Source organism: Pangasianodon hypophthalmus, chromosome 14 (assembly GCF_027358585.1).
Source record: "Pangasianodon hypophthalmus isolate fPanHyp1 chromosome 14, fPanHyp1.pri, whole genome shotgun sequence".
Lineage (NCBI taxonomy): Eukaryota > Metazoa > Chordata > Actinopteri > Siluriformes > Pangasiidae > Pangasianodon > Pangasianodon hypophthalmus.
This window is the reverse complement of record NC_069723.1, coordinates 1,361,012-1,384,811: the sequence shown is the minus strand read 5'-3', so window position 1 is coordinate 1,384,811 and position 23,800 is coordinate 1,361,012. Positions and strand designations below refer to the sequence as shown.

Here is a 23,800-nt window from a genome sequence, read left to right as displayed (position 1 = left end):
GCATATTCATTGATTCATTGATCGAGGGCAGGAAACTAAGGTCTCCTGAAAAAGTTGCTAGTTTTACTGCTAGGCTCTTTTTTGAAAGAAAAAAGTCACTAAAGTGATCAAAAATTGGGCTTTTTGCACATAACGTAAGCAATTGTTTTAAAATATATATATATATATTTGCAAATATTTTGGCCCACAGGTCATTTCCAGTAACTAGCCATTTGTACTGATGTCACTTCCTGAATGCTGTCATTTTTTTGTGCTACAAATTTTGCATCTCCAAAAAACTTGCTTCTCTTTTGGTGAAGTGGGACGATATGGGAACGGGTCATGCCACTGGTCCTGGTCTTGTGGTCAGGGATAAACCTTCCCCCATACAAATAGTCTTTCAGGAATTCATTCTCTTTTCTCTTTCTGTCTTCCTTTCCTGTCCTTTGCATGGCCGTGTCTACTTTAGGTAACAAAATACGCTCTCTCTTTCTCTCGCCATTTAATTCCACTGCAGTAAAATAATTCGAACACATCAATTGAACTAATTTGTCATAAAACAAACGTAAAGTATGTGTTTTCCCCATAAAACCTAGTTACGAATGTAACTTCATTTCTATGGACACCAGATAACCGCCAGGTGTCACACACCTTCGTGGGCACACACTCGTGCCGAAAGCTTAAATAATATTATATAATTATAACATACTGTTGTCATAGACCTGTTGTTTCAGTGGAACCTCCTTTCCAAGTTCCTTCTGCATTGGTCCTGGTTCCAACAAACAGGGAACTCTGGTGGTTATCCAGCCTCCATCGAACCACAGTTACATACACCATATGGCCAAAGGTTTATTGAACATCTAAGTGGAAAGGTTTTCAGAGATGATGGCCACACTCACACCACTGGGAGGGGTGATGTTAAACATGTAGAACCAGAAGAAGGTGTACAGTGGTGACCCAGAGGGTCTCTAAATAATGCCCATGAGGAGATGATGCTTCTAGAGTGGCATGTCATGGCCCACCTGCATGCCATGCTGAAGATATCCATCACCCAGGGAGCTCCAGTGAGTTCCTCTGTGACAAATGACTACTTGATCTTTATCAACTTAATCAAACCTTCGCTGTCTGGTTCAAATAATATCACGGCATGTGTACCGGACCAATTAATTGGTTAATTAATAATGAGCCAAGCTTACTGGCAAGACATGCAATTCTCCCAATCTTGAAGGCAAGAACAAGAAACAGACTATGGTTTTCATACTAAATACTATGACATAAGGTCATTTTGGGACTTTGCTGAAGGTCTCGGCATGCACCTTGGCAAGAAGATATCAAGAAAATGTACAAATTTATTGTCATTCTGCAAGTACACAAGTTTCATTATTTGGTCATTTACCATCCCTGGCATTAAATTACCAAATCCAAATGGTACAAAGTCATTTTCGCCAACCCAAACCCAGTTGGTGCATCCCAGACTTCATATACTAAAAGAGATGAACAATGTATTAGCACTCGCAGTGTGATGAAACCAGCAAGCAGGTGTCCAAAATGTCCAATTAAAATAACATGTTTGGCAGAGGAGACGCTGCACAGATCAGCGTTCGAATGAAACCATAGGTGGTGCTCAAAGAAGCCCTGAACAAACCACACTGTGGCCTCCTTGATGATGACAGGTGCTGTCTGAAGTGGTGCTTTTTCCAGAATACCCCCTAGGTAAGGATTAATGCCAGACATCTAGTGAGGAGCAGTTTAGACCTTCAAAAGCCCTTTCATTTTGGTGATCCATCATGGCCGGCAGCTGCTTCCTTCTGTGAGACAGGACAAAATGTTAATTGGCTTATCAGCCGAGCAGTTTTGCATGCTGTGGGTGGTTTGTGGTGTATGTGGTGTGATTAATTGAAAGAGAGAAAGTTTGAACACTCTCAACTGTTTCCCATTGGCGAGCTAAGGCCCCAAGGCTTTCTCCTGTAAAAGACTTCATGTTTTTATAATTTTTATCCTGTGCTATATATGAGGTTATATTTATTCATATGTTGGATAACACCCTAAATCGCAGCACAGAGATATAATATTGAACATATGAGCATAATACTTCCTGTTTCCATGCCATCTGTGTATCAGAAACAGCAATTTTAGAATGATTTAGGTGAAAACCAAACTGCAAGCGTTGATGTCCACCAGTTTTCTAACCACTAGAGGGAGATGTTGGCCTGTCACCACCATATTCTGCGGGTTTCTGGTGCCGATTCTCTGGAGAAACAGCTTCACAGAGGCTGAACTGTTGTACCCCACATGAAAACAGTCCTCTCATTGCTATATCCATGTTCTTATTTGATTTGTTAAAAGAAAATTGTCATTTGTATTTGGGTTCTCACCTTGTTGAAACATGGTTACGTGAATAAACAGTGAAACAGCAAGTTCATCAGTTCTACCAATTATCAGTCTATTCTACTTGTTCACTTGCTCCTTCCCTCAAACACATTAACTGTATTTCTTACCCTAGTATCATTAACACTTAATACACACTTAATTTTAAGGAACACAAATAAGGTTTATTCACAGTGCATTAGTATTTATTCTTAACTGCCTTCATTGCTTCATATCTGGAGATCTGTTATGTAAAAACGACTAATAATTGCAGTATTAGTTGTGATAATGTGCAATAAACATTGTGTTTTATTAACAGGCACCAACAGTTTATGGCTTTAAGAGCTCTCATTGCTCATCTTGGTGTTAAATTAGCCTATACGTCAACTAAATAAATAATAACATGAACTATAAAAAGAAGAGCTTGTCATCTTCCATTTTTGCCCAAGCTGAAGTGTGTAATAATCGAAACCCAACCGAGACAAAACCATGAATCAACGGAAATACCTTTTTTTTTCACGATAGATTAAACATTGCTTTAAAAGCCACAGGTGGTTATGTTACAAAAGAAAAAAACAACATGCCAAAGAATGGATTTTAACCTGCATCTTAGCACTCATTAATCCTTACTGTAGATACAGAAGGCTAGACTGTTAGTTCATGCTCAGTGCTTTGCAGAACAACATATTAATTGGGCTTGACCTTAGAATGTGGTACACGCATTGAATTATTAAATACTTCTTAACACTTTTTAGTCCCTAATTAGCGATGACACACAAATTCTTACACGCACTTTAGAATATGAAATGCATATTGAATTATTAGTACTTTATTCCTCCCTGGGTCAATACCTGATAGAATCACCTTTGACTGCATTTACAGCAAGTCCTCTGGATTATACTGTATCTCTATCAGCTTTGAACATCTGGATATTACCTGGATACCTGATATTTTTGCCCATTCATCATGGCAAAATTGCTCAAGACTGTCAATCCTGAGAATTTTCCGCATACCTGCTGATTAAAAGCGTTCTTACAACAGGACGCTACCACCCCCATGCTTCACTGTAGGGATGATGTTCTTGGGGTGAAGGGTTTCCACCAAATGTAACCATTACTTTTTTGTGTGTAAATATTTTTTGCAAGCTATATTGATTTTTCCCTACATTTCATTAGTATGGGCTACTGTGTGTAAAAAAGATCAAGGTGGGTGAATACTTATGCAAGACACTGTATGCCAGGTATGTGTGAGTATCAATATGTATAGTGGCGTAATACTTTGATGTACTATTTTGCATTTTGTCCAGTTGTATATACAGTATAACCTGCTTGGATTAGAAGTGCAACAATGAAAAAAAAAAACCCTCTACAATGCTGTTATATCTAAAGCAGGTGTTCTTTCCATCATAAGCTAATTAGTATATGCTTTGAGATAAATTATTCATAAGTAAGTAAGTATACACACATACAGAGATAAAGTAAAAGAAAATCCATTTTCATTTTCCTCTACTCATTAGGAGTTATGTGCGACTTGAGTACAATAAATCACGTTAGTCGTATTCTGTCCATCACTATCAGCCTTGTAATCCAGCAACTGCCTGCCAGTCAATATTCAACACAAAAAAAGCAAATACATGTACATACTCTCACTTCCTGGTGTTGTTCTGTCTAATAATTGTTTTGCTAGTGTACAAACAATGGCTGCCAATAATGGTTTTACCACCACAAAAAGACAGCGTACACGTCGTCGACATGGATTACTGTAGGGTGAATGGGTCCATGGCTAAAAACAGACTGACTGGCATTATGTAGGCTATCAATTCACACACACACACACACACACACACACACACACACACACACAGACACACACGACTAGAAATTGTAACTGAAGGATGGAACTGGTTACATTCAGTGTGAAGGAGTGAAATGCAAGCGTGTGTGTGTGTGTGTGTGCGTGTGTGCGTGTGTGTGCGTGTGTGCGTGTGTGTATGTGTGTGTGTGTATGGAAGCGGAAAGCACTCGGGTTAAAAGGCTCTGCTATCTGCTCTGTCCGTGCAGTGGTCTTATTGTCCTGGGAATAGCTGAATTAAAGGACTTTGGCTCCTTTTGTGAGAATAATGGCCTCCTTCACATAGACAGCTCCACAATGCAGATCTATCCTTCCTTCCTTCCTTCCTTCCTCCACTCTCACCCTCTCTTACTCCTTCCATCATTTCTCATCCCTTCCTACATCTGCCTCACTTTCACTCTAAAGGAAAACATGATGCCTTAAAAACCATTTTTTTTTTAAACTTTCTTTACACTCGTAAAAAATGATCAATGATTTGTTGATTGATTGATAAATTTTTAGATTTAGCTCAGATTTTAATCTTCATCTTCAAACTCAGAGGTTTTTTAAGGGAGGATCAAGGACTTCGAGAGAATTTATATTTGTATTTTATATAATCTCTCTAATCTCTCCTATAAGACAAGATAATGTGGAGGATCTGTGAGCAAAGTGTATTATATGTGCAGTTATTGTAAAGAAAAAAAAAAAATCCATGATTTCGGCTCAAACATGAGCAGAAGCAATTAGCAGATTTTATTTTCTTCATACCAGATTTCTGAGGCCCAGTGCAATAAATATTTAAAGAAGACGTCTATGAAAAGGAAAGTAAAGAGTTAGGGTGTGAGAAAACTAATTGACTACATAAAACTAGATAAGCAGTTTTCCCAAACTTTTAAACCTAACATTTGAATAATGAAGTGTTTATTTGATTTTATTTATTTATTTTTTTTGCATTTTCAGTTTCGAAATTGACTGTATGTTTAATAATGTCTGCATTGCATGTGTTGATGTGCTTTTAGAGTACCAAAGACTCTAAATAGAAAATGGACAAAAAAGGTACATGAAACAAAAACATCTGTAGGAGCCAAATATCTGTGTTTTCTATGAATTGTCTTGTTTATTAACTATTATGCATAAGTTTTACAAATGATGCCTCCTTCACTAGCCAATCATAAGCATCTGTGAGCTCATGTATGAGGAAGAGGGTAGATAGCGCTTTGTGTGTTACGCAGCCATGTGAAGCAGTGTGTGTGGTTTTTTTTGACCATGTCACATTTTGTGTGCATTTGTTGAGTAGAATATTCAAATTTGTAAATAACATAAATAAAGTTTAAAATAAAGAAGATGGAAAATCTACAGAGTGAGGGCAAGAGTCAGTCACGGGCCCCTTTGTTTGGATTGAGATTATTGAGATTTGAAGCATGGACAGAAACTTTGGGGAATAATAATTATTCTTTATGCTACTTACTTACTTCAATTTTAATCTTAAAATCTTGGGGTAATTTTTTGACCAAAATTTAAAAAATGTAAATTTAAAAAGCAAATCAGTTCAGCTGTTCAAAGCAGCTTCTCTCAGCTCAAATTAATCAACAAAATTAACCATTTCTTTTCTCATATAATCTAAAAAAGCACTTTAATGGGATTAGTCCGTCATTTGTCACGTGACAGTAACTTTAAAAAGCTGCAGCTACTTTCAGGTACAAAGAAGAGTGAATATTTTACATCTTTATTGGCTTCCAGTTAATTTTAGGATTCAGTATTAGGTTCTATAGTTTGTTTTTAAGGTCCTAAATGGACTTAAACCTTAGATATGCAGATATGCTTTGTATACGTACTGCTTCTAGACTTTTAATGTCCACCGTACAGCTAATGCTGAGTGTTCCTGAATCTTGTGCCGAAGCTCTGGGACAGTCTACTGGTAGGCCAGAAGACCAGAAGTTTCTTCTGTATTAATATCTGATATATTTATATCTGCATATTGTCTAAAGCAGGTGAGAGCAGTACCTGTTGGAATGTTGTGTTGTTTAAATATAGACAGTAAACACACATTGTTTTTAATAAGCTTTATAAAGAAAAATTGCTTACAAATAGACTTATGGATGGATTTTCATTTTCATTTTGTGACCTTGCAGAGAGTGTTATTGTGTGTGTGCGTTCGCGCGTGTGTGTGTGTGTGTGTGTGCGGGTTAGCAGTGGGTGCAGCTGGCTGGTGGGTCGGTAATGCTCTGTAATAATCATTTTTTGAGAGGAGAGATCAGGACAAATATAAACTCCATTACTTCTTAATCTTTGTCTATATCAGTTAAACACACAGAAAATCAGACTTGCTGCTGGCCGTTAAACACATACTGTGCAGAAATGAGGCTTTCAGCAATCACTGCTCGTCTCCTGCCTCATCTCATCACCCGTAATGCCTTGCCAATCTACTATGACAAAGGGATATGTAAATCATATGTAAATACAGCAGATAGATGTGTTTCCTTCCATGGGGTTTAGACTGGTGGATTGGAGATGATAGGTTTGATTGAGTGTGTGCATGGTGCCTTATGATTGACTGGAGTCCCATCCAGGCTGTTCCCAGCATAGGTGTTAGATTCATTGCGATTTAATGTATTTTTTTCTGGAATATAGTGTATATGCACTACTGCATACATAAAAATATATAGTATGTCCTACAGAATATCTCAGATTTGAGCTGGTGATTTACTGCAGTGGTCTTTTTCGCTTCAAAATCTCAGTCTCTCGGTCAGTGTGTGAGGTTGTGTTTATGTCGCCGGCATCCACATAGTTTATAACAGTTAGCTTGAGAAAATGCAGACAAAATGGAGCCAAGAGAAAGGTAAATTCTTCAATCCCTTTCAAATAATTCTTAAAGAAAACAACATAGACAAACAATGTACATGGTCTTGAGTAATGTTATACTGGGTATTGAGCTCAACTGAGCTTTCTTTTTGTCTTGAAATCCATACAATTACCAGTTCAGTAACCACAAAAGAACTTGCATTAAACAGCCACATAGCCCTTTTTCTGTTTACACTTTATTCCTGAATCTATTTATTGAACAGTCTATTGAACCTGCCACCTGGGCAAGTCAACACATTCACGGTGTACAGCGTTTGCTGGTTCTGCTTCCTGAGTGCCATTTTCCCCCTGAGATGCTTGTGTCACCTTTAAAGCTGCCGGCTGCAGAGGAAGGGCTTGAGGGTGAGCTGTGTTTCTCTGTAATTCCTCGGCTCCAGCCTGAACAATATAGGACCATTTCGTATCAGCTCCTCTAAACATGGAAGCTGCTCAGTCTGATTTTTACAGCCGCACTGCTGACTCAGTGGCCAGTGGTCGGGATGTTGCCTGGGGCATTCGCGATTTTGGCCTATTAATAGTTTGGCAGGCGAGAACCTGTAGGCCAACAGTGCCCTGTATAGCTCGTTGTTCTTGGGTAGTAAGGTCTTAATTGTCTTGGTATCATTTTAACACATACGTCATGGTGGTGATTTCAATAATAACATACTATTCCAGGAAATAGCATTTACAGCATATGCCTTGACCCCTGACATGAGAAACACACACACACACACATCAGTGTGATCTGTGCTCTCCTTCTAGATGAGATGCCTTCGATCACCCTGCCCTTTGTTCATTGTCCTCCTTTACTTCTTATCTCAAACTCTAAGCAGACAGAGTTCTGTTTAGAGTCCAGAATTCCTCCAGGAGCAGTCACCTCTGCTTTTTTTGGTCTGACACCAATAGATACCAATGATGGCAGATTCTCCTAGTGGTGATCGATGGAGGTTTCCCAGAGACCTGATAGTAGATGCTTTCAGAGCAGTATATGGGAGATAGGTGGAAGTTTCCCCTGAGTTTTGATGGTAGATTCTCCTAATGTAGTATGCGGGAGAAATTCCCGCTGAAGTCTGATACTCTTTCCATGGCTCTCTGATACCAGTCTTATAAATTTTGTCACATTCAACTTCTTGATTTTAACATTCAATTTATAGCTCGCATGTTTCCTTTTGTACAGTATTATAAACTTGTTTAACCTGGATGAGGCTCTTAGCCACACTGTATGCGTCCCTTTGTTGTTCCATTCTTTTTGGGTTAAAATCCCTATCATATCTCCATAAAGACTATTCTACAATGGCCATTTTCACATTATAGATATGCTCTTCCAGTGTAGAGACAGACCTTCATAGATTTTTGCCCACAAATTAAGTTGAAATTGAACATCTGTTGATTTTTTTTGTCCAATCCAGATTTGCATTTTCCAAGAAAAAATATCTGCACAGTGCACACCTCAGATGTAAGCATTCTGCTTCCTGATGTAAATGAAAATCTTAAGAAACACAGCTGCTTTAATGATTAGATTCTCCACATCTGCTTTTACACTTAATTATAAAACAATTAAATAAAAAAAAAAGATTGTGGTAATTACTGTTTGTTCATACAAGCTTGTTCTTGTTCTGGAAAGGGTTTGGTTATAAGACAAAAAATCTAATCATGTGAGCCCCATTTTAATTCATAATAATAAAACAAATGGAAATAATATAGCACAACGGTGACGCTACGTTGAGTCAAACAAAAGACCAGTGACTAGTTTAGGAGAGAATTAGTCAGATAAGCAACCAGGGGGATGCTACCAGCATCATGCTTCACTGTAGGGATGGTGTTTTTCAGACAACATACCTAAACCTGATTTGAGATGAGGTAGTCCTAGATACAAATTTGAAATGAACTATATAGTTGATACACTAAGAGAACCTTCATACCACCATAATGGACTTATTGCTATGGTAGGAATGAAAGAAGGAATATATACAGTATGCATGTAAATATGTAAATGTGGTGTCATTGGGCTTTAAGAGAGAGAAGGGTGTAAGGGGTGTTAAAACTTATGCAACTCTGCTATTACCAGTGGCACAGGAAATAACCCTGGAAAGGCAGGAAAATGAACGTCTCTGAGACGTACCCACCTTTTCATGCTGAAGAAAAGAGTCAGCGTAGCACACAATATCACCCAATTTGTGGGAATTAAAGATTGAGATTAAAGCTGCAGAGTTCTTACGGCTTCCTTTCGAGGCATTTAATAGAAGAAGTGTGCTCCCTATTTTAATCTGCTGAAGGCTTGCTAATTACACTTAAAAGCTCCGCAGCGGATGTTAGTGCCATGACGTGTGAAGTCTAAAAAAAAAAGAGGGTCTGTGTGTGCTTGTGTGTGTTCTGAGTAGCTATTGAAGCGTATGTAGTCACGTCACTACTAGACTGAGTTAAAGTGTTAGAAACAAAATAGTGAATTGGAGAGATTAAGTGTGACTGAATGCTATTAAAGAACAGGAGGAGCTTGCTATCTCTCCCACACACACACACACACACACACAATGAAATAAATGTCCACACACCTGTATTGCTTGTATAGTGACAAGGGAAGACTTTTATTTTTATTTGCTGATGTAAAAGTCTTCACGGTACAATCATAGACAAAAACCCGTTGCATGATGTCTTATTATAATAAAAAAATAATACAATGAAAACGAAAGTGAGGATTTTATACTACGCAGAAACTAAAATCTAAATGCTCACATCAGTTTACTCCTGATGTAGCAAAGTACACTGTAGTAAACTGATACTCTAATTAAATGTGCATTAAAATCCTCTTATTAATACGTGTATCTATAAGCTGACAAAGCATTTAGACGATTGTTTTGTTTGAAATCAGCAATGGTTTCATTTTCCTTTATTTTTATGTCATTGTGCATCACAATTCTGCTTCACAACACAAAGATTGCTACATCAGCGAATCACTGATGATTTAAAAAATGTTGATTTAAAAAAGCATACTTACTGCCTCAAGTAGCTTTCATTAATGCAGTGGTCAAAAATAGGAACTGCAACAAGTGTTAATAGAGGCCCATTGGGACAGGAATCACGCTGCCCCATGCTCAGGGGAGGAGCAGTGGCCAGAACAGTTAATGGTGTTAAAACTGAACTAGCTCAAGCAAGGCCAAGGAAAAAAGATTATTTCTGTGCCAGAGGACAGCAAACAGGACATCTGCAGATGATTAGTTTAAGAAATCAACCTAAAAAAGTCGGTATTTCACTATAGAAAAACAGCAAATAAAAGATAGGAACAGGAACAGGAAAAGGAGCATAATTTAGCATTAGCGTGTTGTAACATTGTGTATATTGTACCAGAATAAACCAAAATTGGATAAAATTCACATTTAAAACTGAGACATTTCCATCATGATGATTAACAATTATCAATATGGAATGAAATGGAAAATATACCGAGATATGTTTTTTTTTTTTTGCTATATTCACCAGCCTTATTCTACTGTTTGGATATTTTAATATGATTCCTTTCATTTTGTAAATTTTGTTTCTGTAATCTATACTATGTACTTTGTTTTTCTGTTTATTCGTTATTAGTTGGTTACCCTGATGGAGGACGAGTTCCTCAAACTTCAATTAACTTCAAAAAATGTGGATGCTTTACAAAGCAGATATTTACAGTTATTTATTTATTTATTTATTTATATATACAAAGTTTAAAATTGCCGATTGTTTCAGATAGCATCTGTTTTTTGATTGGGAAAATATCTTATCTGAAGTATATAAATTCAAATTCATAGTTTCCAGAGAAACAGGACGCTATGGACAAAAGTCCTTTATCATCTGAGCTCAAAGTGCTTCTGGAGCAGGAGGAGGTGAGCTAGCAGAGATAATCCAAATGGTTGACGATGTTGTAGTGGTTGTCATGCATTACGTTCGTTCTTTAGTGTTCCAAAGTTCTGCGAGAACTTCCTTCCTGAGGAACACCTGTACATTCATGCAATTATCCAATCAGCCAATCACGTGGCAGCAACACAATGCATAAAATCATGCAGGTCAAGAGCTTCAGTTAATATTCACTTTGCATTAATGATCAGAAATGGGGGACAATGTGATCTCAGTGACTTTGAGCACAGCATGGTTACTGGTGCCAGAAGGGTTGGTTTAGTTTTTCAGAAGCTGTTGATCTCCTGAGGTTTTCACACACACACAACAGTCACAACAGAAAAACAAATAGCGTCCAGCATGCGGCAGTTCTGCAAGCGGAAAGGCTTTGTTAATGAGAGAGATCGGAGGAGAATAGTCATAGTGTTTTGAGGTGACAGGAAAGCTATAGCAATGCAAATAAACACTCTTTACAACCATCATGAGCAGAAAAGCATCTCAGAATGTGCCAAGATGTCAAACCTTGAACCTAAGGTTCATATTTGCTGGAAGTCCAATCAAGTGTCAATCAGCTGGTTGCTGTTCCACTAAAAACTGTTGTATATCATTATAAAAACAGCTGTGCATTTTCAAAAAGATAACCACAATTGATATGTGACACCTGGTAAGAAATCTGGATTAGACAGGTTGAACAGGTTGAATCTTGCTTCAGTGTCTCACTTCGACAGCCTTGAGTGGCTTTCTAAGGGAACATTTTGATTGCGATATTTCGACAACTATACACACATTGTATAGGAGCTGTCATGATGCTTTCAGTCATTTATATATTGTAAGTGAGCACTTAGTTGAATGATCCAGACCACCCACATCACTCGCTAATTGCAGCACTGACATCTTAATAAGGGGTTTCTGTTTATGTCAAATAAAAGAACTGAGCCATCTGTTTAGGGTTTTTTTTTTCTCGAGTGAATATAACAGGGACTATGTGAATTTGTTGTAGAAGCAGGTGATTTTTTTTTAAGTGAAATACGGTGTTCCGCCTTATGTAGAATTGTGTTAAATCATTGTCAAAGTTGGCTTTATACAAAATCTTGGAGTGATAAATATACTCGGGCAAACGAATCCTGAAGGAGACTGAATACTTGTAACAGGATACCCAAAGGCATAGTGTTAGATTTTCAGAGATTTTCAGAAGTTTGAATTAAATAGGGAATTTACTAGAGGAGCTTACAGTAGAGTTTGCTACAAATATTAATATATTAACAGTATATTATTCAGCAAAGTCCCACATGTAACCCATATATTTCTATATTTCACATGTAACTCGTATATATACCACAAATAGCAGATAATGGACACTCCTGACTCTTGCCCTTTAGAATTTGAATGACATCCGGATATACTTGGCATGATCAAAAATAATAATAATATCACAGTAATATAACAGTTTTCAAGATTGAAGTTGCCAATTCTTGTGCAACCCCCTGATTAATATATGATTACATGTGAAAATGCTGTTCAGTGTGCTGTCCTGAAATTACATATCATGCAAATAATATCTGATAAATAAAACCACATAAAAAACACACAAAAAATCACATCAAAATATGATCATATTCTTACTAGATGGCTGTTATGTTATAGTTTTTATTATCATGCTGCTCTAACATTTTAATCGTCTCTTTTCTTACCGTTTCTTACCTACATGTCTACAATCGTATCTTATCTTTTCTTAACTACAAGGCCATGCATGACAATGTGTGAAACGTAATATGAATAATTAACTACCATACAAATGTGTATTTTTTATGTTAGGATTGCAGAGTACGCTCCGCACGTCTATACAGTTCTTCACAAAGACCAATAATTTGCTTTGCATATTTTAAACAGGGTAAATGTCCCCATAGGAGACCTATCAATCAGCAGGTTCATGAGGCAATTAAAATCCCTGTGTATAATAATATTCTCCAACAATAACTTAGGCAGATTTTAGATTTCATTTCGATTTCATTAAAAAATTTAAGGGGATGAATTACCAAATTTCTCTCCTAGTATTTAAGCTTTAATAAGCACAAATTGTCTATATGTATCTTTTATCCTGCTCTTAGTGGTAGAAGTAAAAAAAAAAAAAAAAATACCTTGATAAACGCTGCATTGTTGAGGTTTTAAACCTTTTCCTTTTTTCAGAGATGACAGTATGTGTATGATGTGCGCTTTTAAATATATTATGACCGCGTTTTGTTTCAATGTTGAGAGAATAAAAAAAAGATGTATTCCGTGCAGATGGTAATGCAAAAGCTTAGCTTCTGTACTCTTGGGCAAACTGATACTTTATGTTTTTATGTACCTCTGGCCGCTATATTCTCAAGGTAGTGATATGCTTTTCAGGAGATTTTATCCGAGAGCATGCTTTGTCGCAGGCTGTCTCTATCTCTGCAGCTCTAAAGTGTGAGCCTGAAGTGTTTGGGATAATGGACAATTGTCATTTTGATAAAATATCATATATTACTGTAATTTCTTGAATTGCTTGATGAAGGGCAGAGCTGAACATGCTAGAATTGCCACCATTGGTTGATTGCTCTGCATCGTATCTATGTCTAGTGGCTGTCTCTGGAATCAGTCTTGTCAGATTTCTTAGGAATTTGTACAGGCATGTTGTTAGAGTTCCTTAAAAACTACTCATCATTGCCCATATTACCATGCCCAATACAGAGATACTCTTACAAGCATACATTTACACAGAGATATCCAATAATTTAAAGGAAGAAGTGCAGAGATCCAGGTGCAGAGACATACGGATTCACTCTTGGTTGGAAGATCAGAGACCTTCTCCGACTTCTCAGAGACATGAAACATGATTGACGTTGGAAATCAACTACAGAGGGCATAGGGGTAGAAATAAAAGTATAGTTAAAAGACAAAGCACAAAGTGTTCTCTGTGTGTGTGGGAGAGAAAGAGAGAAATAAAGTATGGTCAAAAAGCGAGAGTGTGTTAAAAGAGAAAGAGGAAGAGAAAGGAAAGAGTAAGTGTACAATGACCTGTTTCCCTTTTGCACTTTTTTTTAAAACCATTTTAGGATGACTGTAAATGTCAGAAATAATGACGGATTTCATATGGGTTTGCTCATGCATCAATTTAGTGTAGTCAATACACTTTGCGTTTTGGATAGTGGGAGGAACGCCACACAAACAAGCAGAGAACATGCACAGAAGCTCCATATAGACAGTTACCTGAACTCGGGATTGAACCAAAGACCCTGGAGCTGGGGGTCTTTGCCATCCGCCGCCCCACCGTGCCACCCACACCAGGATCAACATTTTTGTATGCCTGTAATAACAACTTTTGTCAAACGTGTAGAATATTAAAAGTAGTCTGCAAACTTCCCATGACATATTTTCACCCATGACTGCATCTTCACAGACGTATCCCAATTTGACGTCAAAACCCTAAACCTGGCAACCCCGGTTGTTCTTCTCAGACATCTCTTATTTAAACATTGTTTCAATCCAGATCAGCTCACGGGGCACGACTTGCAATATTTTTAACAATTCCAGCAATCACAGAATAATTTTCGCCTTGGAGTCTTTGAAACATTGTGTTGCAGGCTGATTACAGTTTTTTCTCATTTACTAACAAGCATTATTCATTACCAGGTTTCCTTTTTTTTAAAAAAAAAAAAACCTTTCACACGTCTACGCTGTACTCAAAGTTTGGTACAATAGATTATTATCTGAACCACCTCTGTGTAGCTTTAGTTGTATGCTTAGTTGTTCTGGTCCTGGTTGTATGTTGTCCTGCCAAAATATGAATTTCCACCCCCAGTCTCAAGTCTCTTGTGGACAGGAATAGGTTTTCTTCTAGGATTGCCCTGTATTTGTTTCCATTCATTGAACAGCATCCTCATAACATGATGCTACCACCACCACGCTTCGCTATAGAGATGGTGTTTTCAGATTAACGAGCAGTCATGAGATTCCGTCAAGCATAGCTCTTTGTGCCAAGGCCAGAAAGTTCAATTTTGGTCTTATCAGACAAGAGAACCATTTTGGCTTTCGAGGGTGAGAACCAGAGACCCACTACAGAGCACATGGTCTGTTATGAAGCAACTATTATTTTTCTAAAATCTAGTCAAGGCAGTTAATCAGCTCCGTGTTCCGTGTCGCTGCTTTACAATTGTCTGCAAGTGACTCTACTCTTAGTGCTGCCCATGACCATGGAGGTAGCCATAGCACGAATCAAATAGCATTTAATGTAAGAAGGTACGCTTGTCCTGCATTCAAGTATACTTCCACAATCACTTCCTTTGCCCAGTAGGCTAACCTACTTTCAGACAGCAGAGCTCGTTTCTAGTTCTCCCTAAAACAGCTTGTCAGTGACCTGCCAGCTGGCAGTCACTTCCACATCGTGCCTGAGCGCTCTCAGTGGGAACAGGGCTGGCATTGGCACATTGTCATCTTTAAGAGCTGTAGTGATGTTGAGTGAAAATGCCATCTTATGCAAAAGCCACATTTATATCTGTGTCTTTTATTAGTTCACATGGCACGTTGCACAAACTGCTTAGCATCAAGTCCAGGTTCTACTCTGCATCCATTGTTTTCAGCTGTTCTACATCTTTAAGAAAAGTTCTTCTTGACTGCTTTATGTGCTCATCTCTACATTTAAAACCTAATCTAATTACGGAAAAAACAACACTACTGCCAATTATAAGTTTACAAACGAAATCAGTTCTCACTTTGATTATCAGCATCATCCACATCAGTGTCTGTGAAACTTTAAACACCAGCATCTCTTCACTCCACTGATCTCTCTCTCAAATAATTGCTGATTCATTCACTTAGGTCATTCAACAACCTTGTGTATATAGAGTGGGTCTCATATTTTGAAGATGATGATGATGATGATGATGTGACAGTGCACATTTTGACAGCTGGTATCTGATCACAAATGGAACTGACTCGATTTATGTCTGTTTCGTTACGGCGTGTAACTATCCAAAACGTGATTAAATCATGAGTCAAGCACTCATGAGTTTTTAGACATCTTTAGGCACTCTGACTCTTTTTATAAACTGGCTTCTTAGACAACATGATCTTTGCAGGAAGACAGTCAGAAAGTAGAAAGTAATGGAAATGAAAAGTATTTATGTTGTATTAAAGTAGAGATAGCAAACTACATGAGCAGAAATCCTCACTTTTGGTCAAAACCTGATTTTTCCAGAATATTGCTCCGTTTTCCAAGTCCGCCATTTGTACGGTATGTACTCAGCAAACTCTCTGGACCAAATTAGTACAGCTACAGCTACAGTGGAGATCAGGTTGTAATGCAGAAGTGTTAGTTTAGTGTTACATTATGCGAGTGTTAGTATAACACACAGCCGTTTTCTAGTCTGTAACCAGGTTCAGACTTTTCCTTATATCCTCTTCATTCAAGCCTTGCATCATCATCATCATCATCATCATCTCATAAACCATCAGTCAGTATCTGTCTGAAAAACAAGTCCCTTCTCCAGGAGCATGTGTGATGTTGGTTAATGATTAATGATCACAGCACTGATGACTCTTCATTGGAACTTTTGTGTTGAGAAAAATAGATAAATCTTTGTCAGGAGAAGAGCCATACAACTAAACTGTCATAATCAGTCACGATGATGTATAGTTTAACCTCATAAAATCAGTTCGCTTGCTAGTTTACCAGCTCTCCAAACCCCAAATCCTTTCTTCTCACTCTCTTTCTCTTACTTTTACTTAATCAGATGTTCATTCTCATCATTACAGGCTGCTTCTCCAGACAAAATCACACCAAGACCTGGACTAAAGCTACACTTTTTTTAAAAAAATTTAATCTCTCTTTCTGTGGATAGAAAAGACATTTAATAATAATAATAATAATAATAATAATAATAATAATAATAAAACTGCATTATTCATTGGCTGTGAAACATAGATTTTATTCAAACAATTAAAAATATGTTTCTTCCATCTAAAGCACAGATCTCGAACAGAATTTCCATACATCCAGAAAACATTCCTTCATAAAACTTTAAATTGACTTTAAACACAATAAATGGAACATCTGTTTTTTTTTTATTTTCTTCTTATTTACATTTTATCGACATGATGGTGTGAGCATGAAAACCAATGAAAAAAACAAATATATATGTATGTGTGTATGTGTGTGTGTGTGTGTGTGTATGTGGGGGGAAAAGAAAGAAAATATATGTAGACTTTGAGGATTTTATCTCGACTAGACGATTAACACGACGTGAATGTTTTCCAGAAGAAATTCTTGCAGCCCGCTTTGCGCTCGCGAGGAGCCAGCATGGGACCGGCGGCTCGCTCCATCTCCAGGCGCGCGCCCTCGCTCTCCGCGCCGCGAGACACCTCGTCCGAGTCCAGCACCTCGTTTTCGGCTTGCGCGAGCTCTGCGAGCAGCTCTGCGAGCGTGTACCTGGTGAGCTCCTGCGTAGGAAAAAAAAAATGCAAAAAAAAAAAAAATAATAATAATAATAATTTTTATGCAATTTAAAAGAGCAATTCTAAACGCAGATATGCATTACATCTTCAGTGTGGGCTTCAGTTCCTATAACTGACCTCGAAGTGTGTGATTCTGTGTGTGTGTGTGCGTGTGTGTGTGTGTGTGTGAGCATATTTTCAAACCAAAAATCCAATGATAGGACTTTCGTGCGTGCGCGCGCGCGGCTCAGATTCCAGCACCTTGGACAGCTCTAGAAATCGTTCTTTCCTATATCGCATGCACCTCTTTCTTTCTTTTTCTTTTCTTTTCTTTTTCTTTTATAAAAAAATTCCCCCTCACCTGTTTTCCGGACGGTGCGAGAATCGACCTCTGAAGAAACTGGCGCAGTTTGGCGTCAGACGGCGCGCCGGAGACGCTGCAGACGGCGAGCGCGACGGCCAGGAGAGCCAGAGCGCACTGGATCCGCGTGGAGGCCATCTTCACAAATCTGGATTTGCTGGAAAAAATGTGGTGATGGAGGAAAAACAAAAGCAAAAGAAAAGCCCAGGAGCGTCAGTTCTCAGTGCTGTCGTTGCTGAGGCTACTTCTGCTGTGAGTTGCCGCAGGTCTTCCCCCACCCCTGAAACGCACCTTTTTAAACTCTCAGTCTGACGTCAGAGGAGAGGGGGGTTTCCTTCGCGCGCGTGGGAACTGACATGGACAAATGATAGCTTACCTGCACTCCTTTAATATATATATTTATATATATTTATATGTGTGTGTGTGTGTGTGTGTGTGTGTGTGTGTGATACTGTACTGCACATAATTCACGTCTTTAAAATCCCACTAAAAGCCTATAAGAGGATTTACGCACAGTGCGTGACCAAAACTCCTCCAACTTATTGCGCGTGACAGGCTTCTCAGTGCTTGCGTGAATACGTGTACGTGTAGGATTTAAATTCTGGAAATGAATTGCCAGATCACCTTTTCACTACGTGGAAACTATAAGGAACAGATTCTAGTTCAAGGAGATGAGTGAGGGAGTGAGGGAGTGAGTGAGTGAGCGAGGGAGTGAATGAGTGAGTGAGTGGGTGAGTGAGGGAGTGAGTGAGTGAGTGAGGGAGTGAGGGAAGGAGTGAGTGAGTGAGGGAGGGAAGGAGTGAGTGAGTGAGGGAGGGAGTGAGTGAGTGAGGGAAGGAGTGAGTGAGTGAGGGAGTGAGGGAGGGAGTGAGTGAGGGAAGGAGTGAGTGAGGGAGTGAGTGAGGGAGTGAGTGAGGGAGTGAGGGAAGGAGTGAGTGAGTGAGTGAGTGAGGGAGGGAGGGAGTGAGGGAGTGAGTGAGTGAGTGAGTGGGTGATTGAGTGAGGGAAGGAGTGAGGGAGTGGGTGAGGGAGTGAGGGAGTGAGTGAGGGAGGGAGTGAGGGAGTGAGGGAGTGAGTGAGTGAGTGAGGGAGTGAGTGAGTGAGTGAGGGAGTGAGTGAGTGAGTGAGGGAGGGAGTGAGTGAGGGAGTGAGTGAGTGAGTGAGGGAGTGAGTGGGTGATTGAGTGAGGGAAGGAGTGAGGGAGTGGGTGAGGGAGTGAGGGAGTGAGTGAGGGAGGGAGTGAGGGAGTGAGTGAGTGAGTGAGTGAGTGAGGGAGTGAGTGAGTGAGGGAGTGAGTGAGGGAGTGAGTGAGGGAGTGAGTGAGGGAGTGAGTGAGTGAGTGAGTGAGGGAGTGAGTGCACGTGCGTTGATGTCACTGTTCTGGGAAGTGCCTCGAGCGCTCGCGGGTTGAGTGCGTCCCGCAGCAGGGGGTCTCGTGTTCCGGTTTTGCGCGTCACCAGCCAGCAGACAGACGCTGGTGATCCGGTGGTGTTGGAGATGTTTGAGGAAAACTCGTTGATTAGTGCGTCACATCCGCTGTGCCATGGACCCGCTGACAGCGCGCACGAGCTGCTATTTTTCACGCTTTATGATGAATGCTGATAGATCCCCGACCACGCAGAGTCACGCACACTGGCGGACTGCTGTGCTCCTGTTCCGAGTCAGAAGGGTTTGGAAGATGGAGGAGGTCAGCCGTGTTGATAGCTAACACCACCAGCACAGCCAGAGTGGAAAGTTATGACGTAGTTTAAGATGAGGAGAAAAGGGAACAGAACATACGGACCCACTCAGGTGACACGGTATTTATATCTCCTGGGTAATAGGATGAATTCGGAGATATTAGCACAGTTTAGCTTAGCAGCATCTATTCTGGTTTGATAAGCAGTGGAAGTGCTTGATGGAAAAGAACAGGATCATATAAGGTGGGCGTGGCCAGCATCAAACAGGAACTTAAGAAAGAAAATGAAATGAAATGCTTAAGCTAGTTTTTTCCCACAAAGTCAGAAGTTTAAGATAATGAACAAGTTAAGGTAATGAAGTACTCTTGTTACAGTACCTGAGTACATGGTCCACTGTACCAGTCCTTTTTTAATATAATTATCATTGCACTTTTACTACATTTATTTTTTTCATCACTTTTACACAGTGAAAAAGAAACAATAATGCATTTCACCCTGGAGGAATGGACGAACTCGTCCGTGTTCTTGTTCTTACTACCGCTCCTGCGTATTCGGGTCTGTCGTGACACTCAGTAAACGCAGTAGCGGTGTTTTACAGTCGAGTGATACAGATGAACGTTCATCAGATATGTAAGAATACTCGAAAAGCCTCTTTTAGCAAGCTGGAGAAACTGTGCGCCTCATCATACAACTACAAAAGAAAGAAAATACACACTGTAAAATATTTCCCGTAAATTTTACAGTAAGTTAGTGCGAATAAAGTACTGTAAATGTTTTACACTAAACAAACTAAACACGCACTAAAATCCATGCAAGCTAGTTGAGCTAGTTGTGGTGGTTCAGTGGTTACGGCTTTGATTTACAGACCAGAAGGTCAAACTTCTAAGGTTTGTCTGGGTCCTTGTGTAAGACCCTTAAGTAACCTTGTGCTCGATTATATCCTGCGTTCATGGATTATCTTATTTTGTACTGTGTAATGTATGCACAGTTGTTTATCGTTTTTTTTTTATCGTACTTTATTGCCAAACCTGTTGACAGTAAATTACTGTAAAATTTACAGGTCAGTTATTTTACAGTGTATAACAAATACAGCCTCCATGCTAATGTTAGCCCACACAAGGAGTGTCTTCAGTTAAAGCTGGATAATTATACACCGCACTATAAGAGCCATGTTAATTCAAAACGTGTCATAGCACTAAACGCAAGGAGTCCATTATAGTCACATGAAAAAATCATTTCTAAAGTAATTGCTCAAGTAGTTTTTCAGCAAGCGACTTATTTATTTACTCTTTGGTAATTTCCTTGTTGATTCAAGCCAGTGTGTTATAAAAGGTTGCACTGGGTTATAAAATTGTCATGACTAATATATTACACATCATTATGATGCATGCACACACACACACACACACACACACATACACACACACACACACACACATATATATATATATATATATAATATACTACTGCATTTAAAGGTAGCTCAAATAATGTACATGATTCGTGTACTCTTCTGTAATTTCCTTTTTGATTCAAGTAATTTTTTTTTTTTTTTTTTAGAAAAGATTGGCTATGAATTTGGAAAATATTAAAGATTTTATGAATTTGATGAATTATAGAATGTTACACAAGCCATCATCTTACTATGCAGTCAATTTTACTCAGTCCCCTGTGTTCTGACAATATTCAAATATGCTAATGATGAATTTCGGAGATTTTTTTCCAAGTCTTGTTATTGACACCATAAATCATTCATGTTTTAAACATATCACTGAGGATAAAAAAGTAAAAGCCTAACTTAATAAAACAAAAAAGTGTCCCAAATGACCAAACATCATTAAAAATGGTGTTTTTAACTCTTTTTGCTTGAGGATTCTAGAAATGATTCATGTGCTGGTGTATTTTGTTTTGTTCATGTCATGAAAGCTTAGATATATATATATATTTTTTTTAAACACAGCATGACCTGAATAGTCCATTGGGAGTGTATTAATGCGATGCTGCTGTGTTGCTTGCATGGCACCAAAGACTGCACTCACAATATAAATGAAAAAAGGGAAATAAATCAGGATTTAGGCTTTCCATGGCGACGGAGCAAAGAGTGCTGTTTAATAAATGATTCAGTGAAGTAAAACAACACGTAGCACAGAACTCTGGATTGTTTTTTTTTTTTTTGTAATTTTGTTTTATGCTAAATCTGCATAACAGTCAGTAATTTCATGCCTTTACTCTGATTTCAGGGAGTAGCCTGTTCCTGGCTTTAAGCTCATCTTCATCACAGCGTCGTTTTACTGACCTGCCACATGCAATCAACTCAGAATCACCTGATCGAGCTGTAAGACTCGCAGCCTATGTGCAGTTTACAGAGTAGGGACGTGTAACACAATAGTGCATCACCTGATCTGTCCGATGTTAGGTAATGCCTTGGAATAATTTGTATTTGATATGTTATATAGCATAAAAATCCTTTCAGTTCTCTAAGACAGATTAACTCATGTTACCAAATAACTTATTAGCAGTAAAAAAAATCATGTATATTTAGAAACATGATCAAAAATCCTCTCTGGCCAGCTCATATTTCACTCATGTGAGACATTGAATAGTCACAGAGATCAACATAAATGGAATGGAGATGTAAGAACTTCAGCGTGTTCTAGTCTAATTCATATCAGATCATTAGATTTGTATCGAACATATAAAAAAAAATCAAAATGACACAGTGTACAGTATGCTTACATTACTTTACATAAGGCTTCTCAAATCTTCTTAAATCACATAAAAACAGACATTCTGTGCATGAATCAATGTCTAACATTCTGTCAGATAAGTGGGAAATCCAATCTACTGCACATATCTACATCTTCATATTGAGCCATACTGAGAGGTAACGTGAATCTGACACCGAGAACCAAGGCACCGATGTCTGACACGCTTGTGTGTGTTCGCCTCGTCGCCGCTTAATGCTGCTCTCAAGAAGGTGCGTGTGGTGTTTTTTTTTTTTTTTTTTTTAAATAGTCAATCAACTGGTATTAGTGGTGTTTCTTTTAAAGAGATTACTTCTGCAATTAGGGAAGAAGTATTCAAAAAGCATTCTGCAAAAAAAAAAAAAAAAAAAAAAAAAGAAGAGCACTCTGAATATTGCCTTTTCATGTCATTAAAAAGACAGATTACAGGACTTTGCAAACAGGAGAGAAGAAACATTCATTTGTAAGCCGCTGAATAATGAAGTTCGGAAGCCATATTGTTGAATTAAGACAAATTTGCAGTGATTAATGTGATAATTACTAGGATTAGGCCTTTTATTTTTTGCCGATATACTAGACTTTTATTAGATGTGTATTTCAATGCTTGACATCTCATTTATATGTAATCATATTAGTGTTTCTTTTCATTATTTAAAAAAAAATTGTACTTTTGTGTTTCAGATTCTGGTGTGACAGGTGGTCTGTTGTTTGAGTTAGCATGTATCAGCGTGAATAATTTTAATGAACAAGCCCATACATTTATAACTCGTGTGAATTATTAAAGCTTTGTGCACATTCGTAATCCCTTGTGTATTTAAGGAATGGCAGAAAGGCAAGTGGTGTGTTTTGCCCTGATGGATTTGGATGGGGGACATTAGTGATGCTCAAGTTGTGTGAGCATATTATTCCAACAGAACTGAGTTTCAAAGATGGGAACAGAGGATGGAGGGAGCTACGGGGGATGCAGCCGGGACCACAGTGATGGCAGCATGGAAGCAAAGAACACCAAGGTAGTTTTTGTGTCAGAATAGAGCATGACCATAGATTGGAATCAGCATCAGAATGAAGCATGAGCAATCGTCTACAGCTTGATGCATCAGTTCTGAGCAATGGAGGGATGAGCAATGAAAAATGATCATCAGTTTTATTAGGAACCCCTGCTCATTCATGCTATTATCCAATCAGCCAATCACGTGGCGGCAGCAGCACGATGCATGAAATCATGTCAGAATGGGGGAAAAATGTGATCTCAGTGACTTTGACTGGGAGATGACTGGTGGTGCTTTGAGTATTTCAGGAACTGCTGATCCTGTGGGATTCACACAGAGTTCACACAGAATGGTGTGAAAACATACACACAAAACCTCATCCAGTTCTGTGGGCAGAAACACCTTGTTGATGAGAGGGCAGAGGAGAACTGGTTTGAGCTGACAACTCAAATAACCACTCTTTACAGCCGTGCCGAGCAGAAAAGCATCGCAACATGTCGAACCTTGAGGCAGAAGACCAAGAACAGGAACCTGAGGCTACAGTGAGTACAAACTGGACAGCTGAAGCTTGGACAAAGAGCAGGCAAAGCTATAGTGTAGGGTACAGAAAGGAAGGATTTAAACTATTAAACCAGAGTTGGGAGGGTTGTGTGTATTGTGTAATGTGTGTGTGCGTGTGTGTGGGTG

The 23,800-nt window shown here is 38.7% G+C and overlaps 1 protein-coding gene across 1 annotated transcript; it reads right to left on the bottom strand.

Moving 5' to 3' along the window:
- Positions 1-16,819: 16,819 nt before the first annotated feature.
- Positions 16,820-17,985, bottom strand: sst1.1 (somatostatin 1, tandem duplicate 1). Its single transcript, XM_034310355.2, has 2 exons — positions 17,702-17,985; positions 16,820-17,346 (listed from the first exon to the last, which is right to left on the bottom strand). Exons 1-2 carry the CDS (start codon positions 17,837-17,839, stop codon positions 17,140-17,142), a joined length of 345 nt encoding a protein of 114 aa, XP_034166246.1. The 5' UTR covers positions 17,840-17,985; the 3' UTR covers positions 16,820-17,139.
- Positions 17,986-23,800: the final 5,815 nt, after the last annotated feature.

Bases quoted from the DNA above. Each gene is read 5' to 3' on its own strand.
- sst1.1 (XM_034310355.2), bottom strand. From the start codon at position 17,839: ATGGCCTCCACGCGGATCCAGTGCGCTCTGGCTCTCCTGGCCGTCGCG. The intron at 17,347-17,701 runs GTGAGGGGGAAT...TTTCCTACGCAG, and splicing joins TCGCACCGTCCGGAAAACAG to GAGCTCACCAGGTACACGCT.